The following is a 17,743-nucleotide window of genomic DNA, read 5'->3' as shown; positions in this document are numbered from 1 at the left end:
TCGGCGAACGTGGGCCGCGCGCTTTCGAAAGTGCGACGACGACGTCGAGAGTCGATCTCTCGAGACTGCAGGGTCGACGGACGACACGCCAACCCCGCCGATTGCGCACGTGCGGACCGACTTTGGTCGATAAAACGGTCGCGATGTCGCTTCGCAACCCCCATGCGCGAACACACCCTATACGGCCTCCAGGAGCGTTTCCGCGAGCCCAGGGTGCCACGCGGAACGTGCCTCCTCGACTTTCATGCTGATCAACAGTCCGATATTGTCCCACGCGAAGCGCGCGTACAATGAAAACGTGCGGTCTTACTTGCTTTTATTCTATAATCATTTTAAGAAAGCTATACAATACAAGCTGGAAGTTATCGAAATTTAAAAACTGAAGGCTTTTCCGAGTTTTTTTTTTTATAATCTACAAAAAGCTCACGTGGTCACGAATGACCGAATTTTGGCTCCGAAAGAAGGAAACCATGAAAAATTTGATTTATAATGATTTTTGCGGCAAAAATTACTACATTTTGTTGCAGTTTTAAATAAATATGACTTTTAAACGAATGAGTGGGTTTAAATAAATTTTTACACATTTTTATTAGAGTTTCATTAGTATATATACAAATTTTGATTTAATTGGTAATGCTATTTCCCCATCAAATTTGCAAATAAGTATAATATAATAAAATCTTAGTATATAAATAATATAATATTAGTATAAGTACAAAACGCAATTTTACATAAGAATCAAGAATAAATAAAAAATTAAATAACTTTTAAACCAACAATTTATGCTCAAATTTTATATAGAGACTTAAACATAATATTGGAATATTCTATGAATATGTGAAATTTTTATGTTTTGGGTAATATTTTGGGATGTGACCCATATTTCAAAATCCTTAATACAATTGCGTTTACAACGAGCGTAGAGAATAATCGTCATGATATAATTTTACATGGCAAAATAAATTTAATTACCTTACTACGTAAATGATTTTAATCCAAGAATCAATTTCGATTACACGTCGTTGGATAATTCTATAAAAAAAGAATTCTGCACTTTCTCAGCAATTTTAAAATTAAATTGAATCAAAGCTCGAAAGACAAAAGTCAGCGAGATAAGCGAAATAAGAAAGCCGGCAGGAACCAACGCAAGTTCTTAATGTGCAATTATTTATTAAATTTAAATTGATTAATTATTAAATAATTGCGTTATTACACACTAAGGACTTGTGTTGGCTTTTTTTATCTTACTCATTTTTTCTCAGCAATCTGATATATCAAATACGTTCGACCGTACAAATTAACAAGCGTGTAACATAAAATTTCAATTAATCATACATTTTACGCGTGAATATTCTATGCGTCCGAATATTCTATCGCGGATACAATAGTGGCATTTAAATTTCGTACGTTCACGTTGGTCGCCGCATCGAGGGCTGGGAGAATGCAGTTTGATTTGATCGCGCCCCGCTCCAGATAAATCGAAACCTCGCGCCCCTGCATACGTTCCTGCAACGACGCGCGGTGCGAATACGCGCACGGGCATCCGCAAGATGTTTTATTTATGCCATCGTCGCGATATTCGTCGTGAGTCACGGTGAACAGCGAACGCGTCGTCGACGATGCTCCTGCGTTGCTGCTCGTACTCCCGATCATGGCAGCTCGTGGCCGTAAGTGATCATTGCTCTTCGCAAGACGAAAGCACCTCTCACCTTCTTCAGCAAGGGACGATTTTGCTCGCGACACTATTGCGACATTTTGCTCGGGGGCGTTCCGTTTCCTCCGAGACCGAGCGTTTGACCGAGTTTTCATTCGAACGCCATTCCGGCCATTCTCGCTATCCGTTTATCCATAAAATTCGGAGCCACCATTTCCTTTAATGTTGCCATCAAATATTTTAATATTCCTCGTGGAAATTTTTCTCAGAATTGTTGTACGATTTGAAACGCTTTTCGGAAATACTGAGAGAGTTTCACGGCTTTTCTTTGAATTTTTTGTATATGTGCAATTCGAAATATTTGCGGATTTTTATGATTTGTCATTCTACAATTTCCAAAAATTGCTTTAAACTTTTTCAGATTTTACAACATTTTCTCAGAAATTAGAGAATAAAAAATCTTCAAAATTTTATTTTAAAATTTATGTATATGAAAAATTCTAAAAAAAAAATGTAGATTTTCTCAACATTTCAGAAAAGAGTTTGGTGTTCCAGTTTGTATAAAAAAAAATTTAAGACATTTTTTAAGAAGTTATAAAATTATACAGAAATTGTAAAAAATTCTGAAATTCTGAAAAACATATTGTATGAAAAATTCTGAGAAAAAGTTTCACCAGAAATTATGCAAATCTTAGATCCACCTTTTCGCTCTTTCTCCTCATTCAGATTAATCACTCGATTTATTCGTGTCTTATCTCTCACTGTTTATCACACGTTCTTCCTAATGATATCGTATTTATTCTACTTCTTTTACTTCTATCGTTTGCATTTTAATTCTTTCGCATTATTTTAATAATCAGCTTTCACAGCAACAGTATTGCTGAAACACCTTGTCTGTTGCACAAATCTCTGTTTTGGTCTTGCAAATTATCAAACTTGTACGCTTGCGATAAATATTATCGTTATTGTTAACTTTGCTCTCTGATTAACGAAAACGGACGCTTTGACAAATGTCTTGATTGCGATTGTCATTCGTAAACAAGCAGACTTTCAACGCAGATCCAAAAATAATTTTAGTTATTAAGAGGATGCTATAGTGACCGAAGAACTTCCTCGACGTCGGCATTGCAGATTATTTTTCGAGGGAGACCAGGCTATCGCTCTTTGTCCAACGCATAGATCTGTCTTTGTTTTTCGATTATTTCGCCATCTGCGAAAAGACCTATTAACTACAGCCACTGCTCTTCTTGCCATCGTTTACGTACGCTAAGCGAAATTTGGACACGTACAGCTGTTCACCTATTAAACTTTTTTGTTAGGTTGTTGACTGAAACGATACACAGTCAGTGTTGTTTGTTAGAGTTTTCTGAAGTCCGCCCTGGTCTCATTTTATACATACGAGCTACAGAACGTCAGTAAATAACAAAAATTAATCTTGGTTGACAGATCCACGAGTCGAAAATAAATGAATTTTTAACTTTTTGATCGATTTTCTCATAAAATTTACCAGAGCAGACTTTGTTTTGGTGCGTACTTTTATTTTGCAAAAGGATTTTGTGATCTGTAAAGCCAATTCAAAAATTAATGAACACTGTAATGGTCGGTAATTTCCGTCAGTATAGCATCCTCTTAATGTTTAAGACGCTTTTTTATTTAACATCATTTCGCTTAACCCTTTCATTTTCAACCCCTTATCTGATGCGAACGACGCCGTTTATTCATTTTTGTTTGCGCTTGTATGTACATTTAATTTAAATTCATTTTTATTAAGAGAAGTATTTTAAATATGCGTCCACACACACACACACACACACACACACACACACATTTAAATATACACAACAGATGTATATTTTAAACGCGTTTCAAAGCTTTTTTGAAATATTACACTAACGAGCGCACATTAAATATTCATGTAAATTTTTTAACAATCCGCAAAATTTTTTGTCTATTTAATTATATATCAAATATGTCTATATACATATAATTATATATAATATAATATTATTATATATAATTATATTTATACATGGACATATTTGATATAAAAAATCTTTTTCCCGGGAATAATTAACCGGGGTGTCGTATCGTCATGATTAATCTAATTTGATCAATTATAAATACAATAAACGTGAAGTGATTATTCATTTTACGTTCATATAGTTTCATATCAATCATTGCACCATTACATTAATTATTGCGACATAATTTGCCATAGTATCACGCCTCTTGAGCTCAGCGGACTTCCGTTTTTACCGGCAAAGTAAATCTTGTCGTCACTTTTAGATGGCGTGGGCAGGCGATATTTTGACAAACAGTCATTGAATGGGACGATCCGCGAGTTTTTATAATTGATTAATTAATTATATTGTTGGCGTTACGTAAAATCGAAAAGAGCCCCGATCGCGTCAATGACGCGTAATTTTTGTCGTCCTCGATAGCAATGTTCCTTCTGATAAACACGCTGTAATACTCGTGATGTCATGATTATCGCCATCTTCGTCTTGTGTCATTCACTGTTGTCGTTGTAAACTGGTTAGCCGTCATCGACAAGTAATTTGCGGGATATCGTCACGCCTTGCAGATTTGATTAGAGTTAGCTTCGATTCGCTCGTGCACTTGATACTCTTATAGGTGAGTAGGTAAACAAAGCAATTGCGCGCTATTACACGACGTTGAGATCATCGCGGAATCATCGTAATCCGTTTGTAATAGCGCAAACTATCATTTTGCCGTCTTTCGCAATTGAATTTCCACGCGCTTTCATCCTCGCACATGTACATCTTTCTTATTTACTATCAGGCCGGAGCGATGTACATTCCGTGAATTGACAGACGTACAAACAGACCTCGTTCGGAAACATATGCGTCACTTTTGAGGTTATGGGCGTGTGCCTGTTAGCCCGTTGATCTCTCTCTCTCGAGACCGTTATAAGAGCATCCGTGTCCCTTACATCATTTTGTTCCGCTCGATCTGAGATCTCACACGTGGTCGTAAATTGGACAGAAACACTTGCTGAAGGATTTTTATTGTTAGTTGGAAACAGGTTAGTCGGAAGGAGGCCCTTGTCACTGTTTCAGGACTATGGAGGGTGGTGGTGCAGGAGGCGAGACGGGCGGTCCGCACAATGCCCAGCAAGCGGGCGCCAGCAAGAAGCTGCAGCAGACACAAGCCACCGTGGACGAGGTCGTAGGCATAATGAAGGTTAACGTGGAGAAGGTGCTGGAGCGAGATCAGAAGCTCTCCGAGCTCGAGAATCGCGCGGACGCCTTGCAGCAGGGCGCGACGCAGTTCGAACAGCACGCCGGCAAGCTGAAGCGAAAATACTGGTGGAAGAATCTCAAAATGATGCTTATCCTCGGCATCATATGCGTCGTTATCTTAATCATCATTATTGGTGAGTGCACCACGTAGATTTGCTGATCTGCCGGATTACCGCACAGAAAAATGACTTTTGCTGAAGTGTCTAAAAATTCAGATGGTTACAGATTTAAAGATAATTTTGTTAGGTCAATTAAAATAATTGTGTAGGACACTGGCTGCCAAAATGTCGAAGCTTTTTGCAGTATTGTTTATTGTGCTTGAATGCCTTTTAAAATTATTTTCAGATCTGTATCTAATCAAATTTTTAAACATAAGATTAGCAGAAAATTATATAAAAGATGGACCAATATATGGTTTTTACATACACTTTCCAATTTATTCAAACTGTGCACTATTACTTTTGGTTTCAAACACAGCTCTTGTAGATGAACTAAAATAGTATAATATTATCGCATAATTAAATTGAAAATTCATTTCAATAATACCAATACTGATTAGAATTTCTAAAATCCCTTGCCATTCCAAAGAAAGTGAAAAATCTGTTGCAAAAAGTTTGATTACCTCAACCAAGATTTGAACCTGGATTCCTGCTATCTAGGTGGGTGGCTTAGAAATCACATATAAAATATTTTAGCACTAAAATCTTGCTGACCACCCGGCTCATCTATTTAATTTGTTATATATATAAATCACTGTCTTGAATCTATATTATATAAGGTTAGCCCACCTATGTCAATCATAGTGATCCTTAGTGCTGAATAATAATTTTAATTTTTTTACAATCACCAGCCTTTTCAAATTTGTAAAAATTAAAATTATTATTGACATAGATCTGCTAACCTGTTTAATTTCATCAGTCTGATGTGCCCTATTATTGTAAACTTTTAAATACTTTGGCAAAATCATTCTTTCTGAGCATCTCTAACTTATACATAGTTACAATTTTTTTTTGTTTATCTCTGTGATAGCCTCGGTTGTGCCAAGTAGTTCGGACAACTCCAATAATTCTACAAAATGATAGCGTTGTACCAAAGGAAAGACACGGTGTCATACCGATCAACCACATCCTCTCTCTTAGGATAAGTTAAATATATATATATTTGGTGAAGTACGTACAAGGGGGACTGCAGAGAGCTAGATGAAGGATGGAATTTACATGTTTTTATCTGTAACGTCATCCGCACAGAAAATTGGGGAACAAAGAGAACATATTTTTGAGACTCATTATTGTATCGAAGCGCACACGATTATTAGACTAACAACCAGTATTAATACGAGTGGCCTTCCTTATCTTTTAACGGAACAGAATAAACACTGGGGTATTCTTACGAATGTTAATCTTGTTACAACGCTTTATTATAAATTATATATAATATATGTTTGTACACTCTTTCCGACCGAGTCTGTTAATATCTCGACTATCCTTCAGCCTCCTTTCATCTAGAGATATGCGAATCAAGATCTTTTGACATCGAATCGAATCGAAACATGACTTTTAATTAACAACATAAATTATTATTGAATAAAATCTCAATATATAGATAATAAAAAAAATTTCTATGTAATAAAAATAATACTGATTATAAGATGTAAAATTATTTTAAACATGATTTCATAAAATTGTCAATATATCCGTTTCGCATTCGGATTTTTTAGATTCGAAATTTTCCAACAGCTTGGATCATACAAATACAAATCTAAATCGGATCGAATCTCAACTGATTCGAGTGGTTTGCACGTCTCTACTTCCATCGCGCGCGCACACCGTAATTGAAAGTATACCGAGCGAAATTGCAATTTTTTTTTTTTGTAAAGTAATTACACCTTACGTAATGTGTAATTGACACAATTTCCTTCACCGGCAACACGTCAAATTGTATTGAAGCTGTTAGGAACGGCGTATGAGTCATTTCTCATGTCTCAGCGTCGTATAAAAACGGGCGCTGCTGCGCTAAACGACGATGATCCGCAAACCGGTGTATTTTTACGGCGGGATACCCCCTTGGATTCTACATCGATTGCATGCTTAGAAAATGTCGGTCGCTCATAAATATTTATATCTCAGCGCTTTTTCGCCTCGCGTTTCGAACCAACGATTCGATTTTGTTCGATTGAATGTCGCCCGTATATATTTGCGTCATATAAAAAAAAAAGGAAAAATGTTTGTCCTCGCGGAGGAAAGTTCGTTTGGTTAATCAAATGCATCATAAAATAGAGAAAATAGAGGAATTACACGATGCAAGCATACGATAGGCGCGCGGTGGGTGTAGAACAACGGGGAAAACCTTTAACGAACGGATTGCAAAGTAGCACAGTTCGCATGAATATGAAGAAGCGCTCATTTATTTTTGCTATCGCGGTATAAATTATGCATAACTTGACGTATATTCTGCACGGCATAATAACATGTTTACCCAGTCACATTAAAATTGCAAGAAAATTTGATTATTTTTATGTTCGATATCGCATTCGGTAAGAAGTTTTAATAAAAAAAAATAATTGAATTGAAATGTTACTAGTTTCAATGACATTTCTTCTATAACAAGTTTACGTATTGCGTATGATGTAAAAATAATTTGCGTCATATAGATAGAGATAATCTGACAATGAGATTACCTTCGTAACAAAGGAAGCAGAGCGTGATCGATCACTATCGGGCATCGATACGGTTTCGCTATTTATCTCTCAGCTCGTTTGATCGCGGGCGAAGCTCGGAAGTGTCGTCGGCGACCTCGTGCGATCGATAATGTCACGCGGAAGGTGAGATTATCGCGCATCTCACTTCTCTGATGGCCAATTAGTATATTCTCCCGTCGATCGACATACGTTCGCGAATCGTCCGGCAAATTCGCGATGGTCAAGGTTAATCGCTCTTCTACTCTTCGCGTGTAATAACTCAATGTAATGATCACCGTTGAGAATGTATAGGACATTTCTCAAAACATTAAGGAAATTATGAAAAAAATACAGATGGTTTTATATTGCATTTGAAAGTAATAAAAAATTTGGCGGCAATTTTCTGTCTGGATAAAAAATTATTTTGATAAGAAGTAGATACGTGCTTTAATGAAAAGATAACTAATAATGAAGTAAATAATGAAAAAGTTTTGAATTTTTTTTAAATTTAAGTATTCAAGATCATTTATGTAAAATTTCATTGCAATGCAAAGATCAATTCCGTGTGAACAATAAATAAAATTTATTTATTTATTTATTTACAAAATAACTAAACAGAGAATCACAATAAAATTTTATACAAATTATCTATTATTTCAAATATTTAAAGTATTTGCACAAAAATCGAGATTTTCCTCGATGTAAAAAAATAATTTAATTTTTAATAACAAAGTAAATAAACTATAAAAATATGTTATTAAATAAAAATTAAATTTATAATGTCGAATTTTGACTAATTTGAATTACTCTTAATCATTCCTACAAGTCGTTATCGTTCCTACTCAACGTGTCGTTAATTAAAACAATGGAGTTGAACAATTTAAGAAATATTAAAATTTACTCAAATTTAATTTATTATTTACTAGGCGCATACACGGTTTTTTTTTAAACCAAGCAATTCAACCATAGAAATGAGGCTGTTCTTTTAGTTACATATTTTAAATTAATCAACTTGAATAAAATTTAAATTTCGATACAGACGGAGGTTAAAAATAACAAAATGTTATTTAACTCAAGGAATGATTCAAATTTGATTCTTTGACAGTATAATTCGTACGCGAGATCAAGACGATGACGGCATGTAGAAAAGAAAAAGATCGTCAAGTCCACAGCCTGACTCATTAGAGTCGAAAACTATCGCATTACGTGTTTGATAAAGTCAAGGCTACGTTGCCTTTCGCCGAATCGTGCATAGAAAAATGTCAGTCCTCCCGTTTTCCCGCTCTCGAGTCGGTACGGACGATACTTATTCTCATCATCGGCGCAACTCGGTCGAATCTTCCGCTGACATTATCAGTCCGTCGTATCGATCGAAGAAACGTGTGATAGTACGAGGCCGTATAGTTACGATTTGCACCACTTTGCACCACTCGCGAATCGAAGCGGCTACGATTTTATCGGCCGCGCGTAGAAGACTCGAAGTCTCGTCGAGGAATTAATCTTTTTTTTTTTCCTAAAATCATACTCTTTAATGTAAGAAAATGTAGAATTGTCGGTAGGTAAAATCGACAGAAAATCGACGTTGCATCGATTTGGAATAAAGTTTCTTTGCGCGGCACGCGATACGCGCGATATAAGAGCGTTAATGAGACGAAAGTCGGCGTAATCGGCTGAAAATCCGCGTGGAACGACGAAACCGCGTCTCTCTGCGAAATTGTACTCCGAACGCGCGATGCGACCTGTTACGCTGTTGATTTTTACGTCGAATCAGGCAGCGCCGCGAGAGATTCCGAGGAACAGGAGATCGCGCGAGGCAGCGACACCCACTGTCGTCGCGTCGCGTCGCGTCGTCGACGATAGGATTTTGAATTTCCTGCAAACACACGCAGAGAGTGACTGAAATCTCGGCCGCTTCATTCATGTACCCATCAGTCGGCTCACGACCGTCCAGCCGGGCAGTCAGAGGCGCGCGCGCTCGCTCGCCGCCGCCGCGCCGTCACGAGCGATTTCGCGCCGCAGCCGCGCGAGGACGATCGGCGATCCTTCACTGAAAAGTCCCGCGCTCCACCAAATAAACCGCGCGCACGGAACCGGGTGGCACTGTCGCCTCCGCGTTATACGAGCGACTCGTGGTCGGCCAGGTGATAATTCCGTCCTCTTCCCTCCGCCGATCGATCGGCGCCCGGCGGGGCTTTCGAAGACTCTCGCAGATTCGTTCGGATCGGAAGCATCGCCGTCGAGTGTCGTCGTTGAAAGGTGCACGGTCTCGAGATCTTCATTCGGACGGATTTTCGCGGAGCGTCTCGCGGAGGGGAGGTGCGAGGCTCTTGAGGCTCTTCGACTTTGTCGCGCGGAGTCGACTGGTCTCCTATCGGCTCTCGCGTTGCGTTATTCGCGTGCCACTATCGTGACGAGTTCGCATTTGGCTCGCGAAACGTCCTCGGCGTCGATATTTGCTAGCTCGAGAGTCCACCTCGCGAAGCGTTTCGGCCCGATCTGCCGACGTCTTTTTCGTTCGTCTCTTTCGTTTCGTACGTTTTCGCCGGCCGATCGCGCGCCGCACCGGTCGATGTTTGAACAGTGACTGGGCGATATTTTCAGCATTTCTTTATCTTTCGCACGCGGCACTGCGAAAGCTGCCGACGCGAAGTCGCCGTCCACGTGATCGTCGCGGCGCTTTTCGCGCGTCTCCTTCGAAAGCGCCCGCCGTCGCGACCACCGGGACCCGATCCGATTCGATTCGACGGCGCTCTTCGTCGCTCTTCGTTTAACGATTCGAAAATGTCCGCGCGAATAGTGCTCGTCCGATTTCATTTCTCGGCAAGATATTCGCAAGTGACATAACTGTCGTTTCTGGAGCGCGGACTTATCGGTGCGATAAGTTCGGAGTGAATCGCGTCATCAATCCGATCCGATCGGATCGGCATCGGTCGAAAGCTGTCTGAGGTGAAGAAACGTACAAGCGAGCGTCGCTGCTCTGGTGTCCCGTTCTACATTACGATCCGAGCACTAATTGATTACTGTTCGATTAAAGGGCAATGTTCGAGGGCCTTTTCGTACTTTGACAAGGAAGAATTTTGTTTTCTCCGCGTTGATTCTTGCACGATTCGTCATCGATTTATCAGAGGTAACGACAGATCGTAATGTCGCGCGAAGCGTAGCCAAGAATCGGAACTTCCCAATTCTCGAGAGAAAGACGCTGAGCGACGTCAATCGGTGACGTTAATCGTCGTGCATTCGGAGTGAAGAGTGTCATCGATGAATTCCCGCTGCTGGGAGGAAGAGGCACGGGGTAGGCGAAGAAGAACATCCGGCGTCCGTGACGGGCGAATCGTCGCTCGAGCGTTCCTCATCTTCTTCGAATTTCCGCCCTCCAAGGGCGCAGTTTTTCGGAAGAAACGCTAGACTCGTCAGTGGTTCTTCTCTTCCCACACTCGTCTTCCCTTCTCCATCCTCCTCTTCTGCCTCATCTGCTTTCCGCGACGATTAAACAGTTTTTCCGAATTAGTCGTTCTTGCCTCGCGAGATAGGAAGTCGAGATGGCATCTTCCAGTCAAAGAGAGAGCGAGGAGTATGGACTGGGATATCAGAACACTCTGGTGAGTAGCCCGATTATTGCGAATCAATTCGTGCAAGATTGTATACGAGTTACTGTTAACGATAGATTAAGGTGCGATTTTACTCAACGATCAGTAACGAAAAGCCAAAAAGCCACGAGGTTTTTAGTGGATTCGGCGAGATTTTTAGAAAATATAGCAAACAGGTAATAAAAAAAGTTAGCAAGTTCTTTGAAAGATACGGAAACGGCTTGATAACGTATCGGAGCAATGTGTGTTGATTTTTTAATTATCAGTATCAATATATATAATTTTTCTCTTTACGATTAATTTTTAGAGATAACCTTATTACGCGAGGGAGAAGAAACGCAGTTCCAAGTGTTGCATAATTTTATTACATAAAATTTAAATTACATTGTCGGCTTGTGTTGATGCCGTAAATTAAGGATGGATTTTTTTCTGGGAACGGCAGATGTGGTTATCAAGCCTTTCCGCGTTATAACAGGTCTAAATCATTAGATACTGATAATGTAAATTTATGCGCAGACGAAGCAAACGAGAGACGACACTTAGAGAGAGAGAGAGAGAGAGAGAGAGAGAGAGAATTATAAAATTATTATTGAGAGAAAAAACATCAATTATTTAGAGGAGAGAATTGTTTAGATTTTTATCGAAAAGATATTTTGATTTCTAAAACCTGAATCACTTTGTTTCCTCATTGACTAGACTTTATCTTTAAGCAAAATGTTCGTTTCATAATAGTTAAATAAAAGTCACGATTTACGTGACTCCTCTAACCGGTCTATTTTACGTCGCAAATCGTTATGCTGGAAAAATGCTAATATTTTCGTAATACTACCATAATCCCTAAGAAAAGCTGCAAAGATCAGCTTTTTACGCAGACACACTCAATATTGCTAATTACACGTTAACAGCGAGAAGTCTGATTGCAGATCGATAAAAAGTATCGAAGATAAACGTTTATTCCGAACATTTCGCACGCGGCTTGGAAATAAGAGAATTAAACAGGTTTCGAGATAGCCGAGTATTGATTTTCTTCTCCTTTTAAAATGCGTTACTCGTCTTTAATTTTCTTGCCGCCCTGTGCCAACGCGTCAGAAAAACGTTACTGAATCTTGGATTCCCAGCTTCTCCCGGCTGCCGCGAACGCGAGGTTCGCGCTTCTTAGCGCGGCCGTTAACATTCGTTTCGCCGATCTTTGGACGCTCGTAAATTGTTATTGTCAACTGCAACAACATTCGCATCTTTACGACTTATACGATTCATCGTCGAAAGAAACAAATAATATTGATAAGAAATTATTCGCGGCAAAAAAATTGTGACGCGACTCGTCGTCAGGATGCGTCGTCGTTTCTAACAGACAAATTTCCGCCTACGAATTGAATCGAATTTACTTTTGACTCTCTCGGCGAAGTTTAAAATATCTTTATTATTTCTGTACAAACTTGAAATACGTTGCTGTAATTTTTATTGTCGCGAGACAAGGAAGAGCGAATGATAAATCTTGCCAAAGATGACGCACTGCAAGGGTTGAAAACCTATATCTTTTTTTCTATTTTTGGCCGCAGTGCCGTTAGTAGTCGCAAATAGTTCTCTTGCATTGCGGATCTCCTACCGAACGATTCAAAACCGTTCTCAAAAATTTACTCTACTTATTTACAAAGTTTTTATGATTTAATAACTTATAAAATTAATTTAGATATGTTGAAAGTTACACGAACAAAAAATTAAAAGTTAAAAATTAAGGTTAAGATTAAATTAAGTTAAATAAAAAATTAATTTTGAAACGCATTATTTACATGAAATTAAAAATTGGTAAATTTTTAAAGTTAGATTACTCAAAATAATTATAATATTAACGAAATTTAATATTTTATATGTAAACTAAGTTTATACGAAATAACAAAGAATAGCTATTTTATGTAGAAATGTTTAGTTTTCCTTTTATAACTTTTTTTACATACAGATAAATTTTTAACTTAGAAAAGAGTTAACAAATCAAAGTTGGTGTTTTAAAAAAACTAGTTAAAGTTAAAAAAAGTATTTAAAATTAACTAAGTTAAGTTAAAAATTAGTAACTTTTTAACTTTATTATTTAACTTTTAACTTTGCAACTAGTTATTACTTTGCTATGTGATATATTTTGTCTAAAAGTATATCCACATTAAAAAAATATTTATAGTTTATATCGAGTTTTTCTATAATTATAGAAAGTTTATAATATAAAAAAATTTTTAAACTTTATTTATAGTAGTCATATATCGAACTTGTAATTCTATTAGCATTCATGTGAGCATTTTCATAATTTTTGGAAAATTTACAATTTATAATTATAAATTTATAATTATAAATCAGCTCTCTATTGATATTCCACTTTGAATCTTTCTACCTCAAATTAGAATATTTTTTATGATTTATTAATATTTTTTCTATTAATATTCTCCAATCGTGAATACTGTGCTCGCACATTAATGCGTCTTCTTTCTCGATAATCTTATTTCGTTCAACTAAAAGCAATATTTTCCGAGTGGCAGATCTTAAATTTATTTACAGGACGATTCGATTCGTTCGTGTCTTATTCATAGACGCGTTCGCAAAATATATTTTGGAAGAGCCTATATGTCAGTAGCACGTGCTTGACTTTCTCACGTGTATCCTCGCGCTTTTTTGCGATTGATCGCCGACTCGGCGACGGAAGTGCACGACCCGATGGAAATGCATACTCGATTATTGCAATAAAAAAAATCGCTTTAACGTGCCCAACGAACTCACAATTACAACAAACCGTAGAAAGAAATTTATTGCTTCTACGTGTTTAGGTCATAAATTAGTGTAACAAAATATGCATAATGTTTTTATGTGCCTACAAATAGTTCACAAGTTCTTAAGATTTTTACATCTTTAGGATGAGTTAATATTATAAAAATAAATTAATTTTTAATCACATTTATACTTTTTGTATTTCAATATATGCGTGAACTTTTTATTAATATTACGCGTTTTTTTTGCGATGCTATATAATATGAAGCCATTACACATTAATAAATGCCACAAGTAATACAACTTTGCGAGAAAACTGGAAAGCTGAAATTGTAGCGTTTCCGAACAGCTTGTTACTATCACTGATGTGCTTTCACGGCGAATGCATATCATGTATCCTCCTTTATCAGAGAATTCTCATAACTTTATCTACTCGTGCTACAGAATCTCATGTTCCTGTACTATTCGCAAAATTGCGCAATATAGACATTCCTCTCACCGACTTTAAACCTCGATCTTTATTTGAATGATATTTTTGCCCAAAGTTGAATCGTTAAATCGTTAAATCGAAATGCTTTCTATATATTAAAAGACTTGATCAGTTGCATTCTATTTAAATGCATTCTGCTATCTGAATTATTCACAGCACGCGTCTATTTACGTTAGCATGTACGCGATATAAAAATATCAATTTGCGTCGTTTGAAACGGAGAACGATAACAAAAATATTTTTGCGGCGCGCAATCTAGATCAATGAAATATAATAAAATTCAATCTGGGACTACGAGATTTGTCCAGCTGTGCGAAAAGGGGTCGCGGATTTCGATGCCACCGATCTCTATTTCCATCTGGTCTCTTCTCTCTATTTTGCAACGAGTCGCTGCAGAGAATCCGCGAGATCGCTTGTCACAATGCCTGCCAAGTCTGCCGGAGATTTTCAGGCTTTCCGCGTGCTACGAGATGACAATGCGTCCGTAGCGGCCTCGTACGTACATACGCGTCGTTCGCTATGCGGTGCACCCCGTGCGATCGCGTAATTCTAACGCCGATCGTCATCCGACGTACGTGCCGGCGCGGTGTACGTCACTCGCGAAATTTCTCGCATACGTATGTACGTTTCTCGCCGGAATCCGCCGTCTCAGCCGCAGACTGCACCTGCGGATTCCCGCGTTCATTTTCTCATATCCCGATAAAATCAATATCCCGAATCCAATATCTTGAATCACGAAAAGAAACCGTTACGAAGGACGGAGAGAGAAGAGTGAAGGAAGCTGCGAAATTGCAATTTTTTCGAGAAGAAATTTTAAGACTGTAAATAATAAAAGTTCAATTAACGTAACAAATATGAGAATTTCAGAATACAGAATTTATGTCTTGAATTAAACTTGAGTCTTTCGGAAAGAATCGATCGTTATGTAAATTATATAAAAGTAAAAAATGCTTATTATTAACATAATCTGTTTCTGCCAAGTTGCAAATATACTCGTTGTATCTCGCCTCTTGTAAAGGGCAATTTACTTTATTACATTCATTCAGGAAATATTCGCATAAAATTAGGCGCGATGCCTTTCGCGCGAACGGCGTGTTTAAAGTTTATAACCTGCGCTCGAAATAATTTTTCTATTTTTTTTTTTTTTACGTCTCTGTTTCATCTGTTGTGTTAAATTCTGTTTAGGACAAAAAATAAAAGTAGAATCAAAAAGGGAAAATTTGATTTGAAAGATTTTAAAGTTGAGAGAAGAAACTTTTTGCATGAAATCGTAAATTCTGTCGTAAAGTTTATTTTTCTCTACGATTCTTCTTTTTTCAGAATATTCCACTGATTTTTCTTCCGATTCGCAAGTGATAAAGATAATTCCCATTTATCCTGTCAGCGCGTGACTCTGTCACGCTTAGTCTGCACGTGATCGACACTTGAGCAATTAAAAGTTGTTATTCGATTAAAATTCGACACCTAATTTATAGCTCACGTGAGCCCGATAATGTATGTTTATAATTATGGGAGTTATTGAGAGAAGACAGGATATCGGTGATTAAAATACGGCATAAAAATTCTTTCACGCAACCTCAAGTGTGCTCCAGATCAAATACACATTTCTTCTCGCTCGTATAATTTCACATCATATCATTTCGACGATATTAATATAATTAAATGAATCGCGACTTGTGTCGTGATTCGTTCTTTAATATCTGTTTCGCTTTTCTCAAATTTTACACACAAATTTTTCACGTTTTAATTTGATACTATTAAAAGAGAGCGTGTTTTTGATCGTGCTTGCGTTGTTTTCTTCAAAGTTAATTTTTTGAATCGCCGTTGCAGCGACTTCTTTTTTCTTACAGCCGATTTACAGCTGCCGCCTGTTGAGGAACTCGTAATCGTAACTCATGTTTATGAAACTAAATATTTATGATGTAATCTATCAAATGTATGCCGCGCGGTACATGAATCATCGGCAAACCGCCTTGATTTGATTTTGACGTGAGATATACGACGTGTTGTGCGACCGGTTACTTCGGATATTCTTTCACGGAAAGAATACAGCTACGCGAGTCGTAACTCAAGTTCTTTGTGACGACGATTATAATTGAATATTAACTACAGTCTTAATACATATCGTATTTCAACAATGCGCAATTACATAATACTCTGTGCGCAATCATCAGAACTCGCACTATTGGTAGGCACTAACTAATCTAATCATCTCGCCGATTAGATCTCCAATTAAATCCCGATATTGCAAACCTATTGCCTCTTACTCCGCTTGCTAATGTCGCGTAACAACGAGCCAACTTATTATCTACGATCGGATTATTATTCTCGCGAAAGTTTCGTTTTCGCGAACGAGATAAGCACAATGCAAATGAAGAATAATAAACCAACCATATCGCGGTGATTAGAATTCCACGATAACACGTCCTTGCATACGTCAGTGTCAATCAGTTATGAAAACTAGGAAATCGAGAATCGCCTCTCGTGGCGAAAAGAGATCGTTCGGGATCACGCAGAGAGTTTTGCGGCGAAGATGAGATGAAAATCATCGCCGCGCATTGTCGTATTGATATCAATCGAAGACTCGTCTTTTTATCTCGTTCAAATATTTCTCTCTCGCACGGTAGAAACGTAACCATCGATTAATCCCACGATAGCATTGCACTATGGACGTTGCATTTTGAAATACGCAATTAATGCATCACGTATCTTCAAAATAATTTTTTGACGTATTTAAAATTATAACAAAAAATGAAATAGGATTATATTAAAACTGTAAAAGGTAAAATATTTTTCTGTCGAAGATAAAAATATTTCTGTTATTACACTGAGAGAAAAATTATTTAAAAAAGAAAAATTATTCATTTGGTGGATCCCAATATAGCTTATTTACTTGCAGTCAAGTTAAAATTTGCTTAATTGAAATATTTATGTGAATAAAAAAATAATTTTTAATTCTGAGAAATATTTATGTAAATAGAATGAAGAAATGATTTTTTCTTGCAGTTTTAGAAAATATTTATTATTGGACTATTTTTATATTCAAGATAATCAGATTTTATAATCTATCAATTTAACCAAGTTTAATAATAATATATATTATATATATTTAATGCAAAAATATAAAACTATATACTTAAAATAATATGTCTATTTATTGAAAGGTAGATATTTTTATAAATAAAGAAATACTTGCATCAAATACATGGTTCAAAAAAATGTATTTTTTTGTATTTAAATAATTTTTCTCTTAGTGTATAAGATCTTTAAATCTTAGAGATCTGATCAATTCTGCAACAATCTGATATTTTTTGCAAATTA

General features: G+C 37.1%; 2 protein-coding genes across 5 annotated transcripts in view; both read left to right on the top strand.

Moving 5' to 3' along the window:
* The first annotated feature begins 1,529 nt into the window (after window positions 1–1,529).
* LOC105207445 (synaptobrevin-1) lies at window positions 1,530–6,372 on the top strand. Of its 3 annotated transcripts, none has more exons than XM_011176889.3 (3): window positions 1,530–1,667; window positions 4,735–5,051; window positions 5,947–6,372. In XM_011176889.3, exons 2-3 carry the CDS (start codon window positions 4,739–4,741, stop codon window positions 5,994–5,996), a joined length of 363 nt encoding a protein of 120 aa, XP_011175191.2. In that variant the 5' UTR covers window positions 1,530–1,667; window positions 4,735–4,738; the 3' UTR covers window positions 5,997–6,372. The 3 variants fall into 3 exon arrangements, with proteins under 3 accessions (XP_011175191.2, XP_011175188.2, XP_011175189.2); XM_011176886.3 differs by lacking the exon at window positions 1,530–1,667 and adding an exon at window positions 3,785–4,288 and having other exon boundaries at window positions 4,691–5,051; XM_011176887.3 differs by lacking the exon at window positions 1,530–1,667 and adding an exon at window positions 3,796–4,288.
* Window positions 6,373–8,323: 1,951 nt separating this feature from the next.
* The window catches only part of LOC105207447 (chloride channel protein 2), a 40,380-nt gene continuing 30,960 nt past the window's right edge, over window positions 8,324–17,743 (top strand). The window contains exons 1-2 of one of the 2 annotated variants that reach the window (XM_039450583.1): window positions 8,324–10,540; window positions 10,629–11,193. In XM_039450583.1, the coding sequence (XP_039306517.1) occupies window positions 11,134–11,193 (60 nt within the window). In that variant the 5' untranslated portion in view covers window positions 8,324–10,540; window positions 10,629–11,133. Of the gene's footprint in view, window positions 11,194–17,743 lie in introns of both variants that reach the window. The other variant, XM_011176894.3, reaches the window with a different exon arrangement.

This window comes from Solenopsis invicta, chromosome 6 (assembly GCF_016802725.1).
Source record: "Solenopsis invicta isolate M01_SB chromosome 6, UNIL_Sinv_3.0, whole genome shotgun sequence".
Lineage (NCBI taxonomy): Eukaryota > Metazoa > Arthropoda > Insecta > Hymenoptera > Formicidae > Solenopsis > Solenopsis invicta.
The sequence above is the reverse complement of the archived record's forward strand: the minus strand, read 5'-3'. Positions and strand labels throughout refer to the sequence as shown.

Bases quoted from the DNA above. Each gene is read 5' to 3' on its own strand.
- LOC105207445 (XM_011176889.3), top strand. From the start codon at position 4,739: ATGGAGGGTGGTGGTGCAGGAGGCGAGACGGGCGGTCCGCACAATGCC. The intron at 5,052-5,946 runs GTGAGTGCACCA...TCTCTGTGATAG, and splicing joins TATCTTAATCATCATTATTG to CCTCGGTTGTGCCAAGTAGT.